At 45.9% G+C, this 27,346-nt stretch overlaps 4 protein-coding genes across 5 annotated transcripts in view; 2 read left to right on the top strand and 2 right to left on the bottom strand.

Moving 5' to 3' along the window:
* LOC122384234 (ras-related protein RABB1b-like) overlaps positions 1-27,346 on the bottom strand; it is a 72,181-nt gene that overhangs the window by 8,128 nt on the left and 36,707 nt on the right. Inside the window, exon 1 of one of the 2 annotated variants that reach the window (XM_043371403.1) lies at positions 2,160-2,384. The exons of the other annotated variant lie outside the window; for it this stretch is intronic. The gene's annotated coding sequence lies outside the window, so the exon portion shown is untranslated. Of the gene's footprint in view, positions 1-2,159; positions 2,385-27,346 lie in introns of those variants that run through there. 2 annotated transcript variants of the gene reach the window in all.
* Positions 38-5,500, top strand: LOC122384235 (cuticle protein CP14.6-like). Its single transcript, XM_043371406.1, has 4 exons — positions 38-66; positions 4,412-4,533; positions 4,784-4,908; positions 5,024-5,500. Exons 2-4 carry the CDS (start codon positions 4,525-4,527, stop codon positions 5,349-5,351), a joined length of 462 nt encoding a protein of 153 aa, XP_043227341.1. The 5' UTR covers positions 38-66; positions 4,412-4,524; the 3' UTR covers positions 5,352-5,500.
* Positions 10,615-11,935, top strand: LOC122384237 (cuticle protein CP14.6-like). The gene is made up of 3 exons (XM_043371408.1): positions 10,615-10,961; positions 11,218-11,342; positions 11,463-11,935. Exons 1-3 carry the CDS (start codon positions 10,953-10,955, stop codon positions 11,788-11,790), a joined length of 462 nt encoding a protein of 153 aa, XP_043227343.1. The 5' UTR covers positions 10,615-10,952; the 3' UTR covers positions 11,791-11,935.
* On the bottom strand, positions 23,777-24,529 carry LOC122384258 (cuticle protein CP14.6-like; the record flags this gene model as incomplete). The annotated part of the gene is made up of 2 exons (XM_043371454.1): positions 23,777-24,260; positions 24,384-24,529. Coding segments are annotated over 2 exons (477 nt in total), but the record flags the coding sequence as incomplete, so codon positions are not given.

The following is a 27,346-nucleotide window of genomic DNA, read 5'->3' as shown; positions in this document are numbered from 1 at the left end:
AACCAAGTAAACAAACCGTCAACAGCAGACCGCCAGACGCCAGTGGGGTCAAGGCTCACCACACTGGTGAGCGGTTGGACAGTGGTGGGTTTGCATGGGTATATAAGAAGTGTTTGCATAATTACGGAGCGAGCGAAGCGAGCGTAGTCTTTCCTTAGATTAACGGAAATTTCTGAGTATGAGCGGCCGGCCGGCCGGCCGGCCGTGGTCACGCTTTTGCGAGGCTTACATATATCTCAGCAACCACTTGACCGATTTACACGCGGTAATTTTTGTAGGGTAGCTTCATTCCTTCTACCAAGTATTGGACTACAATACTACATATTCCTGATGCATGTGGGTGACCCCTTATGCACGTGCCACGTGCAAAACGAAGAGGTGTCCGTTTCGTAATTGTTGCAATATCTCGGTAACTACTCGGCCGATTGCGCTGAAAGTTGGCATGTAGTTGGGCACCCACTAGGCACTGCATATCCATGTGCCAGAGTTGGGGCGCTGCTGCACGTGCGCACGTGCAGGGGTCGTTTCCAGATCTCGAGAACGGCTCGACCAATTACTCTCAAATTTGGTACACAGTTAGGGACCGGTTAGTAGGGTGCCGTGCACAAGTCAGTTGGGACCCATTTTGCACGTGTGCACGTGCAGGGTGCCGCTTCCAGATCTCAAGAACGGGTGGGCCGATTGTGCCCAAATTTGGCACATCGCTAGAGACCGGTTAGTAGGGTGCCATGCAGAAGTCAGTTGGAGGTACCCCCTCGCAATTTCGCACGTGCAAGGCCCACCCTCTCGCTCGCTCCGTTAGTCGCCCCAAAAGGCGTTATACTGGTATTTTATTGCTAGATAGCATGGGTGTAGGAGCTGAAAAAAGTGTAGTGATGGGTAAACAATGTGGCAGTCAGACGCTGTGAAATGTGAAGTAAAGCTGCGCTGGTGGTAGCTGTAACATGGCAGGCGAGATAGAACTGGTTGAGTGAACGATATGGTTGAGCTACTGCCGCTGTGTCACTCAGTGCTCGGGGTTACATGAGCAGAGTTAATACGCATTACAAACGGACTACAATGGTGAGCGAATAGGAAAATCCGTTCCTGATACGCATTTACTTGCTCATGTAACCCCGGCAAGTGATGGCCAGAAAGAACGGTGTACTGCGTGCCTTTGAGAACAAGTGCGAGATAGGTTTCTGAGAGGAATAACGTAAAGAAGATTACCAATCGCGGCTTTTTCATGAGCCATGCCGTTATCTAACGGGGACAAACACAGAAAGGCTCAGTCAGAGCTTTTGGTTTGCGAGGTGTTGGAGAAGCTCAGTATGTTGTGGGAACTTAACGCTGTTCAGTGTGATTCCGTTGGCTGTTGCGCTGTGGTCCTATGTAGTCTGTAGAAGCATCGTTTATCTCCTCTCGAAAGTAACACTTATTGTATAATTTTGCTAGCTCGCGAAGTTTAGTCCCAAAGCTAAGGAATGTTCATTGTAATTGCATCAATAAATGCAGGACCGAAAACAAATGCGCTGTTCTTCGTCTATTTCTTGTTGGGATTCTTAATCGACTGATCTCATTTTCTATTACCGGAAACAACTGTTAATACGTTTAACTACATGGCAACCCTGACTGCGTATAGTATCGCAGGTACGCTGATGTGGCCTTTGGTCGTGGGCATTTACACATGAACCTGCTGCTGCGACCCTTATCGGTCTCCGGATACAGAAGCCCTTGAGAACCGGCGCGGGCGGACCTTTCGGACGAGGTCTTGCCGAGATGATGCGGGAGGTAGAGGACGGACCGTCCATAGCGCCGGTGAGCTATTCTCTAACTATCTCCCGGAGTCAGGGTGGCTGCAATTTTTTTTGCGCTGCCCTGGCTTAGCCGGACTGATAAAAATGTAAAAAATCAAAAAAAATCCCGAAATCCGAGGAGAAAAATAGGGGTAGCTCGTTTTTTTTTTTTTTTGTTCCTAAGACTGGACGTTTGAAATTCTCGCCGACCTGCCTAGCGGCGCAATGTTTGCCCCCCCTAAACTCAAATCCTAGATCCGCCACTGCTGGTAGGTGGGTAAATGAGTTTCAAAATAACCCTGTACGGATTGCAGAGGACTGGAATGGGAGGTTTTATTATTTCATTGTAATTAAGACCTACTTTGAGCATCGTTCTCTGCTTACCAGCGTTTAGCGTCGTGGGTATTTTGTGATGAAAACTGTCCTTATTCTTGCAATATGTCATGAAATGAGACATATTTCCATCAGATTATCTTTTCTTTGCACCTTTTACAGTATCTTCTCAACTGCTTATTAGTTGTCACTGTTTAAGTAAACACTAGTGTTTCGTAAACGTAAACGCCGTGTGACGTCACAGCCGGGAACGTGCCCCGAGGGCAGTTTATGTAAACCACATAAACCGACGTCGTGAACAGCCCTCAGCATTCAGCAGGCCTGCGCCAATTTCTCGTGACGCCAACAGCAGCATTTATCGCCTTGGTTTTTGGTATTTATAGTCACCGTGGTTTTTGGCAAGATTAGGTATACCTAAGTACGTGTTTTGATTATTTTAGAACACTGCCCAGTGCCCACTCCCAGGCAAAAAAAAAACATTAAGCGCGCTCGTGAAATTGTTCGCAGCGTCAGCCTCTATATGCAAGTGAGAGAAACATAAAACGGAAGTGAAAGCTCGGAGACATGAAAAGGGACATCACAATTTTACAAAGCTCATATTGTTCACACAATACCGTTCGACATTTTAGTGAGTCAGAAAACGGATTTCAAATGCACATAAAAAGTGGAAATCGAGCACCAGTAAAAGTTTTGCATTGGTACAAGTATATGCCCTGGGTACAAGCGTCGCGAGCACAATCTTTCGACAAAAAGACAACAAATTGAGAACTCGCTGCTAGGAAAGAGTCAGCAGCGAATTCATATGTAGTTGTTGATGTTTCACAGAGCATGAACGCTGATTTCCTCGCTACATCACATATTATCCTAAACAAAGCAGTTTTTATGAATGGCTGAAGGCAATAAAGCAGGCATAGGCGGCGGAACGGGGAGGGCACCGGGGCACCGTGCCCCCTTTGATTTTGGCATTTTAACATTAGCCCTATGGGCGTTGCACGGAAAGAATGGGACCAAAAGTCGGAAGTGCCTTCCCCCCCCCCCCCCCCACCCCCTTAATTGAAGGTGTTCCGCCGCTACAGACCCCGACAGAATCCAAACCAATGTGTACTTTAGAATCGCAAATAAACACCATGGTGGGTACAAAAGGCATGAGGGCCAATTTAACCCCTCCCCCTTCAGCGCCCGAAATGGAAGGAAAGTTTTCGTTTTTTTCCGAAAGTAGAAGGGACCCATCTTTAACTAGAAAAGCTTTGTTTTGAACTGCTCAGCAGTGCATAAGAAAACGAAGTCCGAGAAGTTTGTGAAATTTGCAGCATTTTTGGGGGTATGCCCCCCCCCCCCTCCCACTCTGCAGTGTCCGAGACCGCCTTTCTACAAAGATCTGACCATGGAAATGAAAATAAAACAATTATAGAAAAACGTCCAAAAAGTATTTGCAAAGTTTTGAAAAGATGATTTTACGCCTATTGTGCAAATATACCTAGTGTTATTCCACAAGTTTTTCTTTTCTAACGCCCGCTGATGGGGAGCCGTTTAAGGCGAACACTGAACGTGCATGTGCTTATGTGTCTATATGTAGAGTAACCCTCTATATGCACTTTATTACGAGCGAGCGAGCGCAGCGAGCGAAGTGAGTCTTTTCAATATAACGGAAAAATCTCAGTATGAGCGGCCCGGCCCGGCCCGGCCTGTAACGCTTTTGAGAGGCTTATATCTCAGCAACCGCTGGACCGATTGGCCTGCGGCCTTTTTTGTTGGGTAGCCCCATCCCTTCTGCCCCGTAATTGACTACTTTTGATACATCTCAGTGACCGTCGTGGCACGTGCCACGTGAAAAGTCAACGGTGTTCAAGCTGTTTTGCAAAAGTAGTGATTTTGATAGGCTCATATCTCAGCAGCCGCTTGGGCGATTGACTTGCGGTATTTTTTGGAGGGTAGCAGCATCCCTTCTACCCAAAATAGGATACTCTCGATGTATGTGGGTCACCCCCAGTGCACGTGCAAAATACAACAATAAGAGGTGCCAAATTTGTTCCCATTTCAGTAACTCGGTAATTACTGGGGCGATTTCGCTGAAACTTGTTCTATATTTGCACTTTAGGTACATGCAATGTGCAATTTACCTGTAGTTTTGTTCATGCTTCTTGTTATGGGTGTCACCTTGAAATGTGCTAGTATTTCATTATTGTGCTAATAATGTAGCTAATCAAGGTCTTCAGTGTGTCAACACTCACACCAGCGCGGTGTGCGACAGCGCATTTTAATGACTCCAATCTGGTCGACCTTATCAGTCCCTCCGTCCTTAGTTTCCCAACGTCTCCGCCGTCCGTCCGTCCGTCCGTCGGGTCTGTATAAAGTCGGTCAGCGGCGGCTGGGAGGCATCAGTTCACCGCCGAACTCCACCCAAAACAGCCCAAACATGCAGCTGGTGAGTAGAGTCGTGAGTTGGACAACTGTGTACTTGTAGTCTACTAGAGCTACATTCAGAAAGAGGGACTAGTTTTGTTGTCGAATTGTTTTTACTGAAGCTAAAGGCAGGTTGTATCGTGCACATTTTCCAACGAATGTATCTTGTGATATCTCGATCTAAAATCACAAATTCACAAGCGTGGAAGCAACGGTTCTACCTCCCAGCATACCCCATTTTATCATTTTTAAACATCTATTGCTTTTTCTAGTTTTTCTTCGCCGTCGTCCTGGCCGTGGCCGCCGCCGCCCCGTCGGAGCTCTCCTACGAAGAGGAAATCGTCGAAATTCTCCGACAGAACATCGACCACAACGACGACCACTCCTATCAACATTCGTGAGTTATCATGGATTTTAAGAGCAACACATTAATTGACCATTATGTGCTACCTGGTTATCAAATTTACTCTCAAAATAGCATCAAGCTAATCGTGTTTTCGTTGTGTTTTCAGTTTCGAGAGCGAGAACGGCATCTCTGTGTCGGAGTCTGGCCAGCCGGAGGATGACGACAGCTACAGCGTGTCGGGCCAGTTCAGCTACACGGCCCCCGACGGCGTCACCTACACGGTGGTGTACTCGGCCGGCGAGCAGGGCTTCCAGGCGCAGGGCGACCACCTGCCCACCCCGGTGCCCACCCAGTACCCCACGCCCGAGGTGGCCGACGACGAGGAAGAGGAGGGAGAGCAGGAGGAGGAGGAGGAGGGAGAGGAGGAGAGTGCTGCTGCTGGGGAGCCCGTCTACGAGAGGGTCATCGTCGGCTACAGGCCACGGTACAACTAAACTATCAAATGTTCACATTCCTTTCACGGGTACTGCGCGTCATATGCCTTCATTGCGCCGATTTTGACGGCGTTTGTGTTTAATGTTCACGTGTACCAATTGTATGCTCATATGCGTAAAAGTATTGTTTTAATAAATTTAAATGTGAAGCTTAAGTGCGGTGATCAGTGGGTGCATTGGTTAATAGTAGGCTGTTCCGAGCGTCAATAATAGACGCCGAATAGGCATGGGTGGAGCTTTTCCATTGAAGTTGGTGGGGCAAAAAGCGTCAAACCCACAATGTCCCATTATGAAGTTGAATACAATGCCACACTGAATCAATTCCTATCATTACAGATATATTTTGCATTAAACAGACATTCCAAAGCTCTTCAATGCGAAAAAGAATAATTTGCAAAGCAGCAAAGTCTTGGAAATCAGCTTAAGTTGGTGGGGCAAAACGCTTATTGGTGGGGCAAAATACCAAGTTGGTGGGGCAGCCGCCCCACCAACTGTATAGGAAGCTCCGCCCCTGCGTATAGGTACAGTTTCCACTAAAAAACGCATATCTCCAAGCAGAGATCTTTGGGTCACCCGAAAAGTAGGGATCCGTTCGTATACTCGTTTGAAATTGAAAACAGTTATCTAAAATGCGATTTAGTGCTGGACACATCACCATGATAACTCAACGTTTAACAATACATTGCTAGTCAAAGGATAGCTAGTTGGGACCAGAGGCGGATCCAGCTCAGTTTTTCTTTGGGGGGGGGGGGGCAAACCATAACAATTTATCGATTCTTTCCATGCCTCGTCCATAGGCGTAATGTTAAAATTATGCCGTTTGGGGGGGGGGGCAAATGCCCATTTTGCCCCCCCCCCCTGGATCCGCCACTGGTTGGGACAGCATGCAACCTCACCGGGACAATGTCATTATGCAACCGATATTCTTCCTCAACGATTGTGTGTGAATACAAAACACATCCAACGTCGCCGACCAATCGAAATCACCCGCCCTTGTTATTGCTCTTACAGGATCGGTCTAGATAATCATGGCTTTATAACGTGACTTTCAAGGGACAATTCATTCAGAATCACGAGGAACTCGGAACAAGAGGAATATTCAGGATTACGAATGTTAACTATACTAACCTCGAAAATTATTTTGCCCTGCCAAGAAATCACTGGATTCAGTAGAGTTCAATAAAAGTAACTAAAGGCTGACAAAACTAAGAAAGAAGGGATTCAAAGCGCAACCACCATCGATGCTCGTGAACTTGGTTGGCACAAACCAGCTCCAACCAAGGCTTCAATATATCAAAGAACATTTTTATCACAACTTTTCGGCCATTTTTTCTCCATATTGTGCATTTACAGTAAACAAATCACATCCACAGCGATTTAGGCGCTTCAACCCCGTTGATTTTAACGTTTACGGGAGCATTCATTTGATTCATGAGTGTAACGAAAAAGATTAGGCCGACGATATCTACTTCAAAGATTTATGTAGAACTTTTCATCAATGAAAATAACTACATATACGGACTACGGTGAAATGAAGCTTCACCAATGACTTAAATTAGCAAAAAAAAAAAACTTATGAATCTTTCCAACCATTCCTTCTAACTACCTAGGAGTTCAATGGTTTGAGAGGTCGAACTAACTCACTGCATGAACATAATCATCATCGATGCCCGCTGGCTCAGCTTTCGACGCTAGTTATTTGACTTCTGCCTGTCTACTCGTATGACTGGCCTAGAGAAGGTATCCGTTGGGCTGGCAACCATGTGACTTTCAGCTAGGACCATGTCCATTGTCCATGGCAGAGCCATAGGCGGATACAGAAAGGCGGTCTCAAACGCTGCAGGAGCATACCCTAAAAAGTTACCCCAATATCTAAAAGCTTCTCGGATTTCGATTCCTCACGCACTGCTGAGACAAACAAACCTTTCCTGTAAAAAGTAACAGTTTTAAAGCTTTCTCTTCTCGAGATAAACGGCAACTTTCGTCGATTTCGGGCGCTGCGGGAGGCATTTGCCCCCCCCCCCCCTCCTGAATCAGCCAGTGGACAAAGCTAACACACATTCGTAAAAAAAGATGATAACGTCATCGTTCAGCTGAAAAAAAAAATGGAAAGTGTGGGGTAAGATGGCGGTTACTCTGCGACAGTCAGCCTGACCGATTGACAGTTATTAAATACCTCTACGATCTATCTCATCACATACGGCATCAGCCTTACATCTTTTAACACTTAGGAAGATACCCTACACAAAGTGGCCAGAAATCGGCTCGTTTTCGAAACAATGACCTTGCGCGAGCGAGATGAGTGGCGCAAGCGGTTCCATGCGTCTGCGACCGCGCCGGGCGGCCGTGCGGTGTGGCCTCTGCCGGTTCGTTACTCCGATTCCAGTCGGACCGTGACATTGTCACTGGGGTGTGGACAGAGAATGGGGAGGGGTCAGAGGTGAGGAGAGATACAAAATGCTCGAAAATTCGAAAATTTTCGAAAATTTAAATTTTCGAGCAAGAAAACCTCCACGATTGTACCTACGTCGGCCGTCGAATGGTTAAAAGACAAATCATTGACAATAATTAATCAAAACAGGTAGGTTAACAATAAGGTAGAAAGTGCAAATAAATCCCGTTTTAACCCGCGCCCCGTAGGGGGAGGGGGGCCGAAACGCCCCCTCCTGTCCTTTTCCGTCGATATCTCCTAAACGGCTGCAGATATCGCCACCAAACTTCCAGAATCCCTCCGATCATCAATTTTACACATTGTGATCAAAAAAATTTCCAGAGGCTATGATAGGTTGGCCACAAATAACGTCAGAATGACGTCATGTTCTGCCATTTTCGACCGAAAAGAGCTTCGCGAGAAGAGCTGTCAGGCCTACAGCTTTGAAGATACAAAAAAAAAAAATGACCAGACAAAAAAGGTGTAGAATTGACAGGGCTACAAAACTGATATCTCGGATTTTTGAAATTTTTGAATTTTGACCCCCAAAAAATAAAAAAGTAATTTTTTGGATATATTAGCCAAAAAATCCAAAGTTTTTTGAGTTCCGAAAAAAGCGGAATATATATGATAGTACCTACCGGCTTCTACATACATACCAAATTTCAGATCGATATCTCTTTTTTTGGCCAAGTTATAGCGAAAAAACTGCTCAAAAATGATGACATCAAATTTTCAAATTAATTTTTTTGGCAATTCTAGAGCACGTACGGCAAAAAAAATATCACCATTAGACTGCCCGTGACGAGCTGCATCGATTCGATACCCATTTTATGCAAAAATATCAACTTTGAAATTTGACCTAATTTGACCTGACCTTGACGAGACCTTCACCAGAACGTAACCCTAACTGGCCCCAACGGCTACCTGACCCACATAATCGCATTTGTCATGTAAAATGGACCATAAAACATGCATCACACGACACTTTCATATTGTGACCCCCCATTGACCTGACCTCTGTGACCTGACCTGGTATCAGTGACCTCAGATAGCAAAGAATGTGTTTTACGAACAACGTACCATCGATGGTTTTCAATAACTTACCAATTTACTCGATTTCACAACACATTTCTTGAAATGCCTGTGAACGGTGAAAATCCGACCTATGACCTGACTTGTGACGTCATCGGTTTGACCTAGGTCAATGAAATTTGGTCACAAGGTAGTTCCGTGGTAGGGATATCCAACGCCGTTTGAATTTTGAAAATCGATCGGTAAATTTCCGAGATCTTAGGGGGGGGGGGCGAAACGCCCCCCCCCCCACGGGTGGTAGGGTCCGCCGATAGCCCTACGGAGCGCGGGTTAAAGCTCTTCATGTCGCAGGTTAAAAAAAGGGGAATATTTGTTTCTGGTCCCTAAAAAGCTGTTTCTGGCACCTAATTGCTGATCAGCCCCAAAATGCTTATTCGACCCTAATATCTGAATCTGGCACCTAATTGCTTCCACACAGCCTAAAGTTGCCAGATCGTCTAGTTGAACTCCGTATTTGCTGTTTGCTGATTCAGCACCAAAACCAAAACATCCAGCACCTATTTTATTCCACGTTTGCCTACCTAATTGGCGTAATCTTCCTGATTTTATGTATCCTAACAACATGAACGTTGCATTCGGTGATGTCAAGTGCCATTTTCGCCAGTGGAGATAATGATTAATGCCATTTCTAGCCAAAAGAGAATCACTAGCCAGCTATGGTGCAGCATAGCAAGACGCTCCTATACCAGCCCGCTATGTAGAGACTAGAGATTATTGCACCCTCAGCCATTTTAACGTGAAAAGTTTGGATCCGTCACTTCCAGCCAGGCTCTCAGGTCATAAACTGGAGTAAAGCAAAATGTCAACTCTGAACAGACATGCCACGCAACCGGAACCGGCCCTCTTTTCAATATTATTAGCTTTCTGCAATCATCGTCCGACTCCATCTCGATCAAACGCAGCATCCGGTTTCTACAGGGGCGTTTGACTGACCGGCCACACAATAACCAAAAACAAAATCAAAGCTTCATGCACACATATGACATAAGTAAGAAACGGATGAAAAAGGCACAACCACCGCACAACTCTGCGCGGCAAACAACGGACCACGCAAGATCCCGCGTTTCTTCAGCGGCTTTGAACGGAATGAAAACATTACATTTCTTTTTTGGAGCTATTTGATGACGTCAAAAAATACAATACCCGTTTTAATGGTCAAAATCGAGACAATTACTCACAAAAATGTTTCCCTTTAAGCATTACAAATAAATACTTTTAAACATTTAAATGACATTGTTTTTTTCAAACAAATCAATATTATTTGCTTACTTAAACGTCATATACAATGCTGAGATCACTACGGGGCTGTCTTAGAGTGTAGCTGCACTGGCAACCTTTAGGCTAGACTCCAGGGGTCATTATACCAGAACAACATGATTCTACCAGCCAGTAGTTCATTTTTCTACTAGATTGGTGCTACGCTCAGCATTTAGGTGCCAGATTCAGAAAAAAGAGTAAGGCGTACCGATGAATAGGTGCCAGAAACAGCTAATTAAGGTCATTTTCCATGATTGGTGCTGGTATCCACCAAATAGGTGCTCAGGACCAATTTTGGGGCGAGTCAGCTTTTAGGTGCCAGAAATAGCTTTTCTGGGACGCAATTAAATGGCGTCCTTAAAAAAATGAAGAATTTCAAATATGTAGGTAACTTTGAAAACTTATTTAAAATAAACACGAAAATGACAAAAAAAACTCGCCCGATATAAGTTCTCGGCATATGTCAAATTCACCTCCGACACAACGCACATAACTAGCCAAACGAACAGTCTAGGAAGTATTGCTTAGGTACATGAAAGCAGTTATATTTTGTTGACAGAAGTTTTAAATTACTCGAAGTACCTAAATCACTTCTCAACGATAAAGAAGAATTATGGCACAAGTCACCCTTCACTCCAAGTCTGAACTGAGGAAAAGAATCATCCCAACCCGCACGACCCCAGCCATGTCACCTTGAGAGTGCACCTCTGTCCCCTGGGTATGGTGCCAACGAACCGATGTGGTAACGAGCGGTATAAAAGGAGCGCCGAGGCCGGTACCAGTATCAGTGCACCACTGCCTACTTCCAAGATACCAACATGAAGCTCGTGAGTATTTAATAGTTAACACAGGGCAGCTGAGAAAAATGGAAAAATAAAAAAGAGCCTAAAAATCAAAGCTGATTTATGAAAATCAAGAAAAAATAAGCCTTTTCGACACTTTTGTTTTTCATTGATGCCTATCAAAGATCCGTCCATGGTTCAAGAAGACCAATGCTGGTTATATCAATCATGTGGGCTTTCAGTGTTCAATGCTCGTGCACGTAGTAGTCAGTATAAAACAGCTTTCTTTTCGTTATTTCAGTTCATTTTCGCCGTCGTCGTGGCCGTGGCCGCCGCCGCCCCGTCGGAGCTCCCCTATGAAGAGGACGTCGTCGAAATTCTCCGACAGAATATCGATCACAACGACGACCACTCCTACCAACACTCGTGAGTTTAACAATGGATTTAAAAAGCAGCAAATTGGCAAAAACAGCATGTGCAACTTCATTGTTTTAACAATTTATTTCACCAATTCATCAATCTAATCACCTTTCGATGTGTTTTCAGTTTCGAGAGCGAAAACGGCATCTCTGTGTCGGAGTCTGGCCAGCCGGAGGATGACGACAGCTACAGCGTGTCGGGCCAGTTCAGCTACACGGCCCCCGACGGCGTCACCTACACGGTGGTGTACTCGGCCGGCGAGCAGGGCTTCCAGGCGCAGGGCGACCACCTGCCCACCCCGGTGCCCACCCAGTACCCCACGCCGGAGGTGGCCGACGACGAGGAAGAGGAGGGAGAGCAGGAGGAGGAGGAGGAGGGAGAGGAGGAGAGTGCTGCTGCTGGGGAGCCCGTCTACGAGAGGGTCATCGTCGGCTACAGGCCACGGTACAATTAAATTGATTCAATCCTAGACTTGCATACTGTATATTCCTGCGCTCAATTATTTGTGTTGACAGTTGGTTTTGAAGTGCATTGGTACTTCATGTTGCGTCATATGTGTCATATCGTACGCTCAATATATATTTCGTGTTCATACAACATTTCTGTCGCCTTTTACTAGTTTCATTGGTTGCCAATAATCCCATCGATGAAAAACTGATATGAGGGTGCCGTGCAGTTTTGGGGATTGGATAGAAAAGAACAGAGCAATGCTGAGAAAAAGTGGCTCGTGAAAAAAGAAAGAGGAAAAGAATGGTAATTTGTAAGTCATATTTTACTATAGCAATGAGTATGACTCTACTAATAGTCGTACAGGGATGACTTTATGTTGAAGCACCAAAGAGTTAGCGAAGAAAATCAATAACCTGAGTCTTTCCTTTTCTGTCGATATCTCCGAAAGTACAGCAGATATCGCCAACGAAGTTTCAGGACCAATTCGGGCATCAATTTTATGCCTTGTAGCTTTTTTCAGAGGCTATGACAGACTTACCACGAATGACGTTGCAGAATGGCGTCATGTTCAGTCATTTTCAACTCAAAAAAGGTTTCGCGGGAAAAGCTGTTATGCCTACTGCTTTAACCCGCGAGTTGCTGGGGGGGGGGCGTTAAACGCCCCCACTTTTTTCGCCGGGCCATAGCATAAAAACGGCGCGCCGCAGGCGCGCCAAATTTTGGGTACCTGTAGGGAATTGATTGAAGTTTATTGTGACAAAGTTTCAAAAAAATCGGTTGGAAAATTTTTGAGATATCGAGGTTTTAGTGACGTCATGATTTCTGAGTTTTCGACCAAAAACGGCATATGTTCAAAAAATCATATAAAATCACAGAATAGACATACAGACATGCCGTAAACGCCATTAGACTGCCAATACCATGATCAATCAAATGGCTATCTTCGATTATTGATTATCGTTCCGCATTTTCCATAATCTTGAACTGAATCTTGGCAATTTTTCGTGACTACTTCACGACCATGATACATGCATTTCTTAAATTGAACTTTTTGAGCCAAACACGTACACATATGATAAAATGAATGTCTTCATCGTGTTCTACGCCCCAAATTACCTATAAAACATGTGTCATAGGCTGCGAATATCAGTTTTGATTTTCGGGGATATGTGCCTACCCGGTTGACCTGACCTTGACCCTGACCTATGCTTGACCGACCCCGACATGGAGCTGACACTCTTGTAGGCCTTATATGATGGATTGTGCACCATTTGGACAGAGTTTATGACGAGAGGCGCCCATTGCGAAGTCCTGAAGTCCATGCTACTGAAAGCCCGCTTTCAGGTGTTTGACCTGACCTTGACCCGACCTGTGACCTCAAAATTCAACTTTAAAGTACTCATCTGAAGCGTCTCGTCGCGCTCTTTCGTTTGCCGCCTCGTGCGTTTCGCTGCGCCTATTGGTTCTCGAGTTATCGGCTGGGGGCGTTTAACGCCCCCCCCCCCCAGCAAACGGTGGGTGGCGAAATACCCCAGCAACTGCCGGGTTAAAGGAACTATCCCACCTTCTAAAATGTTGTTAAAACCAGTTAAATTGTGCCCGACTTTATAGATTGGATGACCAGGAACACGGTTCTGGCATTTATTTTTCATTAAACATCTTAGGCTTCCCATATTCGAAACACAAACTTTCAAATATGTGACGTCACAGCCCAAAATTACCTCCTTCCCCAGGCCACATTACTGTCATAAAGCTGATTCTTTTTACTCTGTAGGCACCAAAACAAAGTTCAGACCAAGTTTTAAGCGATTTTTCAACGAACAAACCCATTAAAATCAGAATGACTAAACGAGGTGACGTCACACTAACGGTCGCTCCATGTTGAAGATAGGGCCTTGCGCAAGGCCCATTTTCAAATGAAGGGAACAAATTTCTTCAACACCAAGAGGCCGCGGGGGTTGCAACCTGGATAGATAGAGGTTTCTGTACCTCGCCGCAAACTTGGCTATCTCAACTCAAACCCCATGTTAAAGGTGGGATAGTCCCTTTAAAGATATAGATTACAGAAACATAATAAAAACATAAAGAGTGAAGACTTAACCCGCACCCCGTAAGGGGGGCCAAATGCCCCCCACCTTTCCTTTTCCTAAACGGCTGCAGATATCGCCAGCAAACTTTCAGGACCTCTCCGCGCATCAATTTTACACATTGTGACCAATTTTCTTTCAGAGACTATGATAGGTTCAGGTTAGCCACAGGTAACGTCAGACAGAATGACGTCATGTTCTGTCATTTTCAACCGAAAAAAGGTTTCGCGAGAAGAGCTGTCAGGACTACAGCTTTGAACACACAGAAAAATGATCCGGACTTAAAGGGACCCTACCACCTCAACATTAGATTTGAGTTGAGATAGCCAAAATGGGGTCCCTGGCTCACAATTACCGGTTTCGGCACTCACAACATCGAGAAATGCCTTAAATCGGAAATATTGAATTTCAAAATTGCAGCATTTTGATTCAGAGGGGCTAATGCAGAGGAATACCCCTCTGAATGTCTGACGTCAGCGCAGATAACTAACGATTTTTAAATGTTTGACTAAAACGTTTTGTAGCACGCGGTGGTATATGCTGCTTTGCGCGCAACAAGTGCCGCACTTTCAGCTGCCAAACTATTGCTTCCAAATAAAGTCGCTAGGAACAGCGGAGATCCCAAAAAGTAAACAAAGGTAAAAGTCTAATATCTGGAAAACCGGTGAATATTTTTCGGTGAAATTTGGTAGACATTCGATTTCGCTCTTTCTGAACCGAGCGACATCACTTTCATGCCAATTCATAAACTTTTTTGAAGGTGGGAGGGTCCCTTTAAAACAGTGGCGGCGGATTCGATTTTGGCGTGGGGGGGCAAGATCCCAGTCGAGATGATGTCATAGGCGGATCCAGAAAGGCGTTTTCGACGCTGTAGGGGACATACCTCCCCCCCAAAAAAAGTGTCCAAAATCCAAAAACTCCTCGGATTTCGATTCCTTACGGACCTACTGCTGAACAGTATAAAAAAAAAAATCCTGATAAAAATGTTATTATTAGGAAACATAAGGTACGTTTTGTCTATTTCGGGCGATGTAGGGGCCAGGGGGAGGGGGAGTACCTAAATATTTGCTTTAAATGCCCGCTCCCTGGATCCGCCAGTGGACGATGTAACGCATTTCGTATTGCTGTATTAGAAAAAAGCTCCAATGGGAAAAAATTGTGCCATAACTTGATCGCAATCAGATGTTGAAGAACGGTGCCAAACCTTTTTAAGTAGGCGAGCGCTACTCTTCAATGAGGTAACTCGTTACCATTTCCTCTGTTCATTTTACGTTGGATTTTCGTTTAACTTCCTTTAAAGGTAGTGTGCCACCTTTGAAAGATTTCCCATTTTATTTTTCCTAGGATAAGAAGCTTCTGTTTTTACCTAATATCGCCAAAAAAATCAAAAATGGGCCTGGAATAGTGCCTTTTTCGCCTAAAAGTTTTTCGGTTTTTAGATATGTATAACAACTGTAGTGGGCTCACCTGCAAACAGGCGTCGGGCAACAATCGCGAATGCGGCGCACTTGTGACAATAAGCAAAGGTCATTATAGTGTTACGACCATACGACGTACGGGAATGAGTTATCAGCTGTCTAATCGTAGACAACACAATGTCGAGCCTTAAACTGTAAGCCCGTATTGGTATTGTTTCTTTTATTTGGCTGTCGAACATTATTTATGGTTTGAAATATGATTTTATGTAAAATAATTGATATGAAAAAGCCGTCTTATAAGTTATGACCCCATTTCACCACGCGAAAGTGGCAGAAATGACAATGATCAGCTGACGCATTTTTCTTGGCCGAAGTCAGAGCGCGCGGCCCGACGCACCACGCGTATTTGGAAATTCCGACCTCGACGAGCATCAGAAGCCAACTAACAGGCGTGTTCGAAACCGCAGGAGATGATGATGAACGGGTTTATCGAAACTTGATTGGATGAGCATATCGGTAATAGCGATTTCAGTGTGTGCATTTATTGTTCATAGTGGTGTGAAATGTGGTTGGGGTACGACCGACAACCCGTCGGGGCGAATTTCGCACTGGGGTACTCAAAATTTGAAGAATTTAAGACGTTTCCATGAGTTTTGAAGGTATGGATAAGTTCTAAAAATCCGGTTCTCCTTATCTGGGCCATTAACCCTATTCCTGGCGGGCTCCGCCGGGACAAGACACTGGCGGGGGGGGGGCCGATTCGGCCCCCCCTTGAGATCTCGAGAACGAAGCAAGATAGCGACAAGCGGTAAACATTCCGACCTCGACAATAATAGAGAAGGTCCCGGCAGGCCAGCCCAGATGTGGTGTGCCCAGATGGTAGTGGTGCCTAAGGCAGATGGAAGACCACGTCGAACCATCGACTATCAAGAGCTGAACAAGTTCTGTGTAAGGGAGACGCACCACACCAGAGTCCCGTTCGACATGGTGTCGTCCGTCCCGAAGCAAACCTACAAGACAACACTGGATGCCTACTGGGGCTTCCACCAAGTACCGCTGGCTGAGGAAAGCCGACCACTCACGACGTTTATCACGCCGTGGGGCCGATATAGGTATCTGAGGACACCTATGGGCCACTGTTCAGCGTCTGATGCCTATACAAAGAGGTACGACGATGCGGTGGTTGACATCGACAGAAAGTTCAAGTGTGTGGATGACGTGCTGCTATTTGACCACGGCATAGAAGAGGCCTTCTGGCACTGCTGGACATACCTAGATGCGTGCGGCAGAGCAGGTGTGACGCTGTCACCTGAGAAGTTCAAATTCTGCAGGCGTGAAGTCGAGTTTGTCGGGTTCAAACTCGGCTGGGACGCATATGGACCGGCCCAAGGGAAGCTGGCGGCCATCTCTGAGTTCCCGATGCCAGCTACCCCAACCATCACAGATATCCGGTCATTCGTCGGTCTGGTGAATCAGGTGGCGCCATTCGTGGCAACGGCACCCGTCATGGAGCCTTTCAGAGAGCTGCTAAAAAATCCCCAATCGAAGCATGTGTACTGGGACGACCAGCTAAGGAGACGGTGCGAGGAGGTGAAGTCACAAATAGCCGAGCTGGCGGCACGCGGTTTGCAGTATTATGACAAGCACAAACCGACCGCTCTGCTGACCGACTGGAGCAAGACTGGAGTCGGCTTCGTGGTTCTACAACAGCATTGCAAATGTACAGGCGGGGACAAGCCGTTTTGTTGTCCGAACGGATGGAAACTGGCACTGTGCGGAAGCCGTTTCCTGACGCCAGCAGAGCAGCGATATGCCGCTGTGGAAGGAGAGGCCCTCGCAATCGTCTGGGCCCTGCGGAAGGCAAGACTGTTCCTGTCAGGCTGTCCAAATCTGGAGATTATCACTGATCACAGACCGCTAGTGAAGCTGTTCTGTGACAGGCAGCTCAAGGATATCTCCAACCCACGGCTGTTCCGGCTGAAGGAGAAGACTCTCCTGTTCAGGTTCTCTATTCGGTTTCGCCCGGGTAGATTGAACGCCATAGCAGACACGCTGTCTCGCTATCCTGTGGAAAGGATAGGGCCGTCCGAAGCAGACCTGGCATTGGAAGACGAGCTGACCGTGGCGGCCATGACAGCGCTGGAGGAGTGCAGTGACATGATCACTGTCGACCAGGAGATGGTGCGTCAGCATGCACAAAATGATGGAACCTACCAGCTGCTGAAGCAGCGCATTGAAGGAGACACGTGGCCAGGAAGCTGCTCAAACGAGGTGAGCGAATTGAAGGCATTCTTCAAGGTGCGGAGCAGTCTCAGCGTGGTGGATAACTTGATATGCTACTCACACGAAGGTGGCGCCCTGAGACTAGTCATCCCAGAAACCCTGAGAACGCTGGTCGCTCAAAATTTGCACGCAGCACATCAAGGCACAGGAAACATGCTGAGGCGGGCCAGACAGGCAGTGTACTGGCCAGGATTTGAAGCTGATGTGGACAGGGCGAGGCTTCGGTGCACAGAGTGTGATTACCATGCACCCTCGCAGCCAGCTGAGTCACTTATCATGACACCACCGCCCGAATACCCGTTCCAGCAGGTGGTTGCTGACCTATTCGAGGTGCGCGGTCATCGCTACATGGTGTACGCCGACCGACTAACGGGGTGGATCAAGCTGGATCATCTCCGCTCGTTCGCATCCAACATCATCATACCGATACTGCAGCGGCATTTCTCCCAGTACGGAGTGCCAGAGCAAATATCGATCGACGGAGGGACCAGTCTCGTCAGTGCGGAGATGACTGGGTTCTTCCGACGGTGGCAGGTGGATGTTCGCCAGTCATCCGCCCAGTACCCACAGTCGAACGGAAGAGCAGAGGCAGCGGTAAAGTCTGCTAAGTCAATCATGCGAAACAACACAGGCGATGATGGCAGTCTAGAAATGGAGAAGATCGCATCCGCCCTACTACAGTACCACAACACGCCGCTCCGAGAGGGCGATAAGTCGCCCGCGCAGCTGCTGATGGGGCGGCAACTGAGAGGTGGTGTGCCGGTCCCGGCGACCCTGCTGCGCGTGCAGGATCATTGGCGGGAGGACTTGGCCCGCAGAGAGAGGATGATGGCTCAGAAGGCTGACCGGCTAGAGAATCTCTCCAGCAGGACTTGCCGTGACCTCACCAAGCTGGCAGTGGGTCAGCGTGTACGAATCCAAAATGCTGCGACTAAGCGATGGGATCGGACCGGAGTGGTAACACGGATTCTTCGTGCGGTCAGACAGTACACTATTCGTCTGGATGGGTCTGGTCGACTGGTTCTCCGCAACAGGAAGTTCCTAAGACCACTACGCACAACAGGAGAGGAACGCGATGTCCCATCCCCAAGCAGCACCAACCCGGAGCCACCGGTGCCACCGCGCCGGCGTTCCGAGCGCCTCGCGCTGCAGTGAGCCGGCTCAAGGAGTATAGACGGTACTGGGGCCAGAGCTGGTACCCACGTGCGGTCCACGTGACAAAACGACACGTGTACGAGTGGGAGAGGGGAAGATGGAAACATAAGGGGGGTTGGAGGATCTGGAGATGTTATAGTGTGACGTTAAAGTCACGCGACATCTTTATTTTACGAGTTCATGGTTTTTGAGAAAATACACGGAGTTGATATCGAGACATGTAGTCCTGTTGTTTTATACCTTACAACATCGGATATGCATGGACAAGGTCTACAATTTTTATTAAGGTCATTTTCAGGTCAGGTCAAAGATGACGTCACAGGGGTCGAAAAAGTCAAAATGGCGGCGCTAGATATGGAGAGAGTTTTTCTCGAATAACTTTCGAATTAGTCAACATAGGAACAAACTAAGGGCATCATCGTGATCCTCTCGTCAATCCGCATCGAATGATATATATGTTGACCTCGAAAGGTCAAGGTCAAAGGTTGACCTCAGGTCACGTGACCTCGAGGTCATCATGTATATCATTCGATGCGTCTTGACGAGCTGAACACAATGAGACCATCCACGCGTCTGTATCTTGTTCCTGTACGGAGTTATTGGCCAAAAACCTTTGGTGACCTTTGATGACGTCACATGACCTCACAGCTGCCCAACAGCAAAACATACCTCAAGGTAGTGAAGGTTGATCGTATATGAAGTCATGTATGGTATATGGGGCCATTCCGACCCGTTTTAGTGGTAAAAATAGGGAGTTGATTTTTCCCCCATTGACTTATAATGGGGAGGTCGCGAAACTGACCTGACCTTAGGTCACCGATATCAAAATTCCGAGATATACAAATTGTACATACTGGTACCCTAACTAAAGCCTGAAGAGAAGAAATTGATCGGTCAAAAACTCTAGCTCTGGCGTGATTGCAAACTTTTCTGAGGTAGGGTCACCAAACCGCCTCTGGTGACCTGACCTGAGGTCAGATCAACTCAAAATTTTCAGACATGTTGCGTAGAAGCCTTTTAGGAAAAGTCAGTAAATTTGAGCTTCCTAGCTCAACGCGTTTGGGAGAAATAACCAAAAAACCTCAGGGGGGGGGGGCTCCTGAGGCCCCCCCCCGCCAGGAATAGGGTTAACTCCATACGGTCCAAGAAAGCTGGCACACTACCTTTAAAAAGTATTTCTGAGACAGATATCAACTGAAACTAGCTCACAGCGGGAGGAGACCGCTCAAACATTCAGAGACAGTCGGTCGCATCTAAACCTTTTGGGACAGCGATCCGCCAGAAACCCTCCCCAAGGCAGTAGTTCGCCAACTAAGCTCACCGAGACGGGCTGTCTCGATGGGTTTATCCTACAGTAAGCCCACAGTAAGGCTTAACTAAGGCCCAAACGCTCGTCAAGCTGGGAACGGAGGGCTGAGGTGAGGGAGTCGAGCAGCGGACTAGGGTGAAGGAATTCGGTGAACTGGATGCAGAAGCTCTGGGGGGGGGGGGGGGGCGTTTCTTTATTAGGACTTAAGGGTGCGCTGACTGCGGTAAGGTCCAAATTATCACACCAAATTTTACCACGACATCTACCGGTTCAGGCACTCGAGAATCAGCGGCCAGTGATATCTGCAAAGGCGAAGCATTTCCAACCCAGCTTCAGCCTAGTGTGGGCACCTCAGGTGGCTTTAATTACAGTTGCACATACCAAACGACCTCAGTGCAGTAGAGCACTTCACGGATAGGCTTTTTAGGATCCGGCCCGGCCCATATCCGGCAAGTCATATCCAGATCCGCCCATTATCCGCCTTTCTTTGAATATCAGAATCCGGCCCGCCCATGGCCCGTATTGCAGCCAAACTTCCAAAAATTATCCGTAATAATCCGTTTCACCAATAACTGGTTTCACCCAAAACTGGACTAACAAATTCAATCTAAGGGACCAGACAGCCATACATCTCACAGACCATCATGGTTCCAAAAACCATGCTTATAAACCTAAAACCACATGAAAATCACCACATTGGTAAACTAGGTATCAATTTTTAACTTCAATGTTGAATGTTAAAATTTTGATCCGTTTTGATCCGGGTTCAACCTTCAATTCCCAAATCCGGCCCGCCCATATCCGTTCTTTTTTAACAAATTTAGAATCCAATCCTATCCGGTCCGCGGATTTATCCGTGGATAACGGATTTATCCGGCCCATGAAGTGCTCTACAGTGCAGCCAGTCTGTCGCCGAAACCATTCGGAACAGACTTCAACGAAAAGTGAGACAAGGTTAGTGCTATCGTTAAGTGCCATTATAGACTTGGACCCCGTTGGCTTGACCCACTGGAAGGTGGTAGTTATCGGACGCTGCGGGGCATACTCATTTTTCCAAAATGCCTTAGATTTTGCTTTCGTGTTCGATGCTCTGTATTTTATAGCCAGCCTTTAGCCAGAGGGGGCCCCACTAATGATCAGTGCCCTAACTCTCAAAAGTTTCCAACGTTAATTTTAACTTATTTAAAGGGACCCTCCCACCTTCAAAAAAGTAAATGAATCGGCATGAAAGTGATGTCGCTCGGTTCAGAAAGGGCAAAAACGAATATCTACCAAATTTCATCGAAAAATATTCACCGGTTTTCAAGATATTAGACTTTTACTTTTGTTTACTTTTTGGGATCTCCGCTGTTCCTATAGCGACTTTATTTGAAAGTGCGGCATTTGTTGCGCGCAAAGCAGCATATACCACCGCGTGCTACAAAACGTTTTAGTCAAACATTTAAAAATCGTTAGATATCTGCGCTGACGTCACACATTCAGAGGGGTATTCCTATGCATTAGCCCCTCTGAATCAAAATGCTGCAATTTTGAAATTCAATATTTCCGATTTAAGGCATTTCTCGATGTTGTGAGTGCCGAAACCGGTAATTGTGAGCCAGGGACCCCATTTTGGCTATCTCAACTCAAATCTAATGTTAAGGTGGGAGGGTCCCTTTAATAGTGAATACTGAAATAAAGCGGATACTGAACTGAGTGAACATCCAGTTTTTACACTGGCCCCACACAAGCCTCCGAATGCCCAAAGCAGATTCTGATGACTGGCCTTTGGGTGTCATACCGTGCATTTGTCAATGTGGTCAATGTGTACGACCTCGGCGTTTACCATTTTACTTGCACTGAACTGTTGCGCTCGAAAAAATCAGGGGAGTGGCTTATTACGAGCGCTCATCAGTCCTAACTACCCGCAGGCGAATGGCTAGCCCTTCCGTCTCCGCTCGCTTGCGATTTGGCATTCATGTAGGTACAAAATAGCGGCAAACGACCACTGAGGGTGTGAGTTGCGTCTCTTGCACACTTAAAATATCTCTAAATCGAATCTGAAAAGACAAAAAATGCTATAAATCGGAAATGGTTAGCATTTACACATATTCAAAAGGCACCGTTGGACAAATTGTAGGAGTGCATAGCTGCAATATCAGGCTATGGAAATTTTCCTCATGTTTAGGGCACAAATTATGGAGGGGCAAGAATATACGTTTGTCCCTCCTCCAGAAGTTTCTTAGGGAACGATGCCTCCTCTGCCACCCCGTATCCGTCGCCCCTGTAAGCGGTCCACTGAAGGCCTGGGTTGCCGCTGCGTCACGTTGACGCTTATAATGTCTCTAAAACTAGGGTGAAGAGAGGAAAACTTGAATTGAACGCGAACACTTGTCATTTAAGAAAGGCAACGTATGATAAAGTATATGGGCATCTGGTTACATCTTCAAATGATCGAACAGAATAATCAGGTATATGTTTCTTGTCTAAGTTTTGTCACAAATTATGGGGGGGGGGCAAAAAGATACTTTTGCCCCCCCCCCACGAGTTTGCCAGGGGGGGCAGCTGCCCCCCCTGCCCCCCGAATCCGCCACCCCTGCTTTAAAAGGTGTAGAATTGACAGGGCTACAAAACTGCTATCTCGGATTTATTCGGATGAATTTATTCCCTATCACGAGTTAAACGTTAAGGGGTGCGCCTTGCCCCGGTCTACCCTAAGCCTCTCAGCAGCGTTACAGGCCGGGTCGAGCCGGGCCGGGCCGTGCCGCTCATACTGGCCGTTTTCACGACGGGCTATCCGGCGAGTGCACCTAATTTGACCAAATCTGCACCTAATCTCTTTTACAGCAAATAGCTTTATTTTATGAATTTATTTCAGTGTTTTAATCGATGATACTCTCTGATAATATGACAAAGCCGACATATAAGCAAATAGTGCAACCCTAGCTGATAGCTATTAAGAGACACAAGCCGTTTTCACGACGGCCATCTGGTACACATCGGGTGCAGATTAGGTGCAGATTTGGTCAAATCAGGCTCAGTGTGTCTCTTACTAGCTGTTAGCCAGGGTTGCACTTATTGCTTATATGCCTGCTTTGTCATATTATCAGAGATGATTATCGATGAAAACACTGAAATAAATTCAGAAAATACAGATATTTGCTGTAAAAGAGATTAGGCGCAGATTTGGTCAAATTAGGTGCACTCGCCGGATAGCCCGTCGTGAAAACGGCCACACTGAACCTAATTTGACCAAATATGCACCTAATCTGCACCAAATGTGTACCAGATGGCCGTCATGAAAACGGCTACTGAGATTTTCCCATTATATTGAAAAGACTCGCCTCGCGCTTCGCGCTTGCTCGTCATCACGAATCCGTGCGCCTGGGAGTTCGGTTGGCGCATTTTCACATATATGAAGAACTTCGTAAACTATCAAATGAACAAACACACAAACATTGTTCACGCACTGTTCACGAACAAATCTACAAACACCAAAGCCTAATTTTACATAGTTTGCAAAATATTTATGAATTGCAAACCTCAAACACTTGTAACTACAAGTTTTAAAGAAACAGGCCTCTGGTTGCATTTTTTTACAGGAGAGCCCAAAACTGAGTGACATTAATGACTGACAAAGTGGTGACTGTGAACGAAGTGGAGGACCTCATTCTTACAGATATTCGTATGATCTTTCAAATGATTAGCACTTCAATCGATCGAATTACCGGCACCCCACGAAACCAGTAAAAGGCGATAGAAATGTTGTATGAGCACAATATATGTATTGAATGTACGATCATTACACAAAGCACAAATGTCACAACATGAAGCATACTTCAAAACCAACAGGCAACACAATTAATTGAGCACAGGAATATACATTATGCAAGTCTATAGGATTGAATCGGTTTAGTTGTACCGTGGCCTGTAGCCGACGATGACCCTCTCGTAGACGGGCTCCCCAGCAGCAGCACTCTCCTCCTCTCCCTCCTCCTCCTCCTCCTCCTGCTCTCCCTCCTCTTCCTCGTCGTCGGCCACCTCCGGCGTGGGGTACTGGGTGGGCACCGGGGTGGGCAGGTGGTCGCCCTGCGCCTGGAAGCCCTGCTCGCCGGCCGAGTACACCAACGTGTAGGTGACGCCGTCGGGGGCCGTGTAGCTGAACTGGCCCGACACGCTGTAGCTGTCGTCATCCTCCGGCTGGCCAGACTCCGACACAGAGATGCCGTTCTCGCTCTCGAAACTGAAAACACAACGAAAACATGATCACATTTATGAATTTGACATTTATGAAAGCAATGGTCAAAATACGCAGCGCAAAATGATTTAAAAATCAAATGGTCAAATCAAATTCAATGTAACTCACGAGTGTTGGTAGGAGTGGTCGTCGTTGTGGTTGATGTTCTGTCGGAGAATTTCGACGATGTCCTGCTCGTATGAGAGCTCCGACGGGGCGGCGGCGGCCACGGCCAGGACGACGGCGAAGAAAAACTGGAAATGACAGATAGGCAAAAATTATTTTCAAAGTAAGAGTTTCCCATGACAGGTAAGTTGTTAACATTAACAAATTTCACTGTAGGTAGGTATCCCAATATCCAATGTATGCAATATCCAAGATCGCAATATCCCAATATGCAAGATGTGCGTGTTGCAAAAGATGCCTGATACAAATGCATTCAAATATATTAAAAGACACACAAAGCTTTCGGTTCATGGAACCTTGATCACTGTGCAAAAATGCACAGTGATCACATTTTTGCACAGTGATCAAGGTTCCATGAACCGAAAGCTTTGTGTGTCTTTTTGAATATATTTGAATGCATTTGTAAAAATTTGGTTTATTATTTACATCATCATCCAGCCTGTCATGGATACTCAACATAGGTATGCCTGATACATCTGACCTTAAGTTTCAATAAATACATAATTCCAACATTAAAACTATAGTCGCTCTTTCAAAATGTAATTCAAATAGACCACGCAGTAGTCCAGATTACTCACCAGCTGCATGTTTGGGCTGTTTGGGTGGAGTTGGGCGGGGAACTGATACCTCCCAGCCGCCGGTGACCGATTTTATACAGACCCGACGGACGGACGGACGGACGGACGGCGGAGACGTTGGGAAACTAAGGACGGAGGGACTGATAAGGTCGACCAGGCTGGAGTCATTTGGTTAGCCTGGCACATTTAGCCCATTGGCCAAAGCTTTTGACTTTGGGCTAAAGAAAATAAGTTATTGTAAAAAAAATAAGTATTTCGTTTCCATCATAACCTTTCTCCTTTCAAAAAATATGCTGAGACAAAATTATATTAATTTAGCCTTTTCAAACATACTGGCCACAGGCCTTCATCAGTGAAATATCCAAAATGATATTTCTTTTTTTGGATATTTTACTGATGAAGGCCTGTGGCTGATATATTTGAAAACGCCAAAACAATATAATATTGGCTCAGCATATTTTTTGGTAGGAGGTAAGGTAATGATAACCCGCGCCCGGCTGGGGGAGGCAGAATCTGCCCCCTCCCGTTTTTCGCCAATAACTTCTAAACGCGTTATGCCAGCGACGTCAAACTTTCAGTACCTTATCATACCTACATCAATTTGACACGTTCCCTGACAATTTGAGCGAAGTCCGTCAGAAAATTGTTGAGAAAATGACGTTTTAGTGACGTCATGTTCGCAATTTTCGCCTCAAAAACGGCAAAATTTCAAACGCCGCTAACATCTTCATTTTCAAAGGATTCAAGACGTAACAAAAAGGTTATGCGTGATTCTACTTTGTCTATCAAATGGCTATCTCGGTTTTGTGAAAATTTTGGATTTTGGCCGATTTTTTTCTAAAAAAACTGACTTTTTTGGGAAAATGATTATAAAATCCAAAATTTTGAGTGTATCGAAAAACCAGAATATATGTCAGAGAACTGCTCTATGTGCACCTACATACCAATTTTTAGAAGAATCGGTTCAAAAATGTGGAGTTATTCAAAATTTTATGACGTCACGACACACAAAATTTTCGAAAATGAATTTTTTGGAAGTTCTAGACCTCGTACGGAAACAAAAATAGCACCATTCGATTTGCCGTGAACAACTACATCAGATAGAGAACTTTTTAGACCTTGTATTGTATTGTATTGAACAATCATGAGCGATCCACATTCTGAAAGTGCGTGGTGATTACTGCTCAGAATCCGTATCCGCGGTTACTAATCTAAACATTCACAGCATTCACACATTCACTCACGTCAAAGCACGGACAGAGACACTTTCGTAGTACCACAGGTACATACAACTCACCCACCCACCAACCCGTTGGTCAGCGACGATCAGTTGATGCCCCTTCCACTATCGCGGCTTTAACAGATCGGGCAAAGGGGCCTTAACAACCAACTAAAAAATTTGACCTCACTTGACCTGACATCGACCTGAAATTCATCCAGATGTGGTCCATATCACTTATTGAGTGTTCCTATTGAATTCTATGAATAAAATTACCCATAAACATGTGTCGCACATGCCCTTTTCTATATTTCGTTTTTGGTGACCTGACCTGACCTTGACCTTGACCTTTGTATGATATTGCATGCAACGAATATTGTCTTGGTAGCCCAAGGACACGTTTTGGGCAATCAGTCTCAGTCCATTCTTCGGCAACTACGGTGCAACGCCGATACTGTAGAAACTTGCATTTTGTACCCTTGACCTGACCTTGACCTGACCTCTGACCTACTTAAGCAAAAAAATTTGGGCTCTTAAGATCTGCCTTGTTGAGAGCTTTCCAGTGCCGTTTTCCCCGTCTTTCTACGACCATCAGTTCGGAAGTTAGACAGGGGGGGGGGCAGAATCTGCCCCCCCCCCCCCAGCAGGGTGCGTATGGCTGAATAGCCCAGCGGGGCGCGGGATAATAAAAAATACTTATTTTTCACATTAATGATGATTCTCCAACAAGCACTTCAACAGATACAACTCACGAAAATGATCTAAAATGAACTTACTCATGAGTCCCGTAAAAAAAACTTCAGACATGTATAACAAATCGAAGTTGATGCCAATATTCGAAAACTGTTCCACACTTGCGCGAGTAGGTAAGCATACCAACTCAATAAGGTTCATTATAGTATCGAGCATTTCACGACTTCTTATCATTAAAAATTATCAAGCTAAATGAGACGACACATACCGCTGTGACAAACCTATCCTACTTGTAAACCTTCAACAGTGGAGTGAATGTTGTTTTTTCTTTTGCGCCGATCCTTCAGGTTTTTGCTCGCAAATATCTCAAGAGCACCCATATAACGCCTAATAAAAAAGGTTTCTTCACTCGTTGT

This window comes from Amphibalanus amphitrite, unplaced genomic scaffold (assembly GCF_019059575.1).
Source record: "Amphibalanus amphitrite isolate SeventyFive unplaced genomic scaffold, NRLGWU_Aamphi_draft 000184F_arrow, whole genome shotgun sequence".
Lineage (NCBI taxonomy): Eukaryota > Metazoa > Arthropoda > Thecostraca > Balanomorpha > Balanidae > Amphibalanus > Amphibalanus amphitrite.
This window is presented reverse-complemented; position numbering and strand designations above follow the sequence as displayed.

What these genes read in the sequence shown, in the direction of transcription:
- LOC122384235 (XM_043371406.1), top strand. An exon ending in GACCACTCCTATCAACATTC is followed by an intron (nt 4,909 to 5,023) that starts GTGAGTTATCAT and finishes TTGTGTTTTCAG; the next exon opens with TTTCGAGAGCGAGAACGGCA.
- LOC122384237 (XM_043371408.1), top strand. An exon ending in GACCACTCCTACCAACACTC is followed by an intron (nt 11,343 to 11,462) that starts GTGAGTTTAACA and finishes ATGTGTTTTCAG; the next exon opens with TTTCGAGAGCGAAAACGGCA.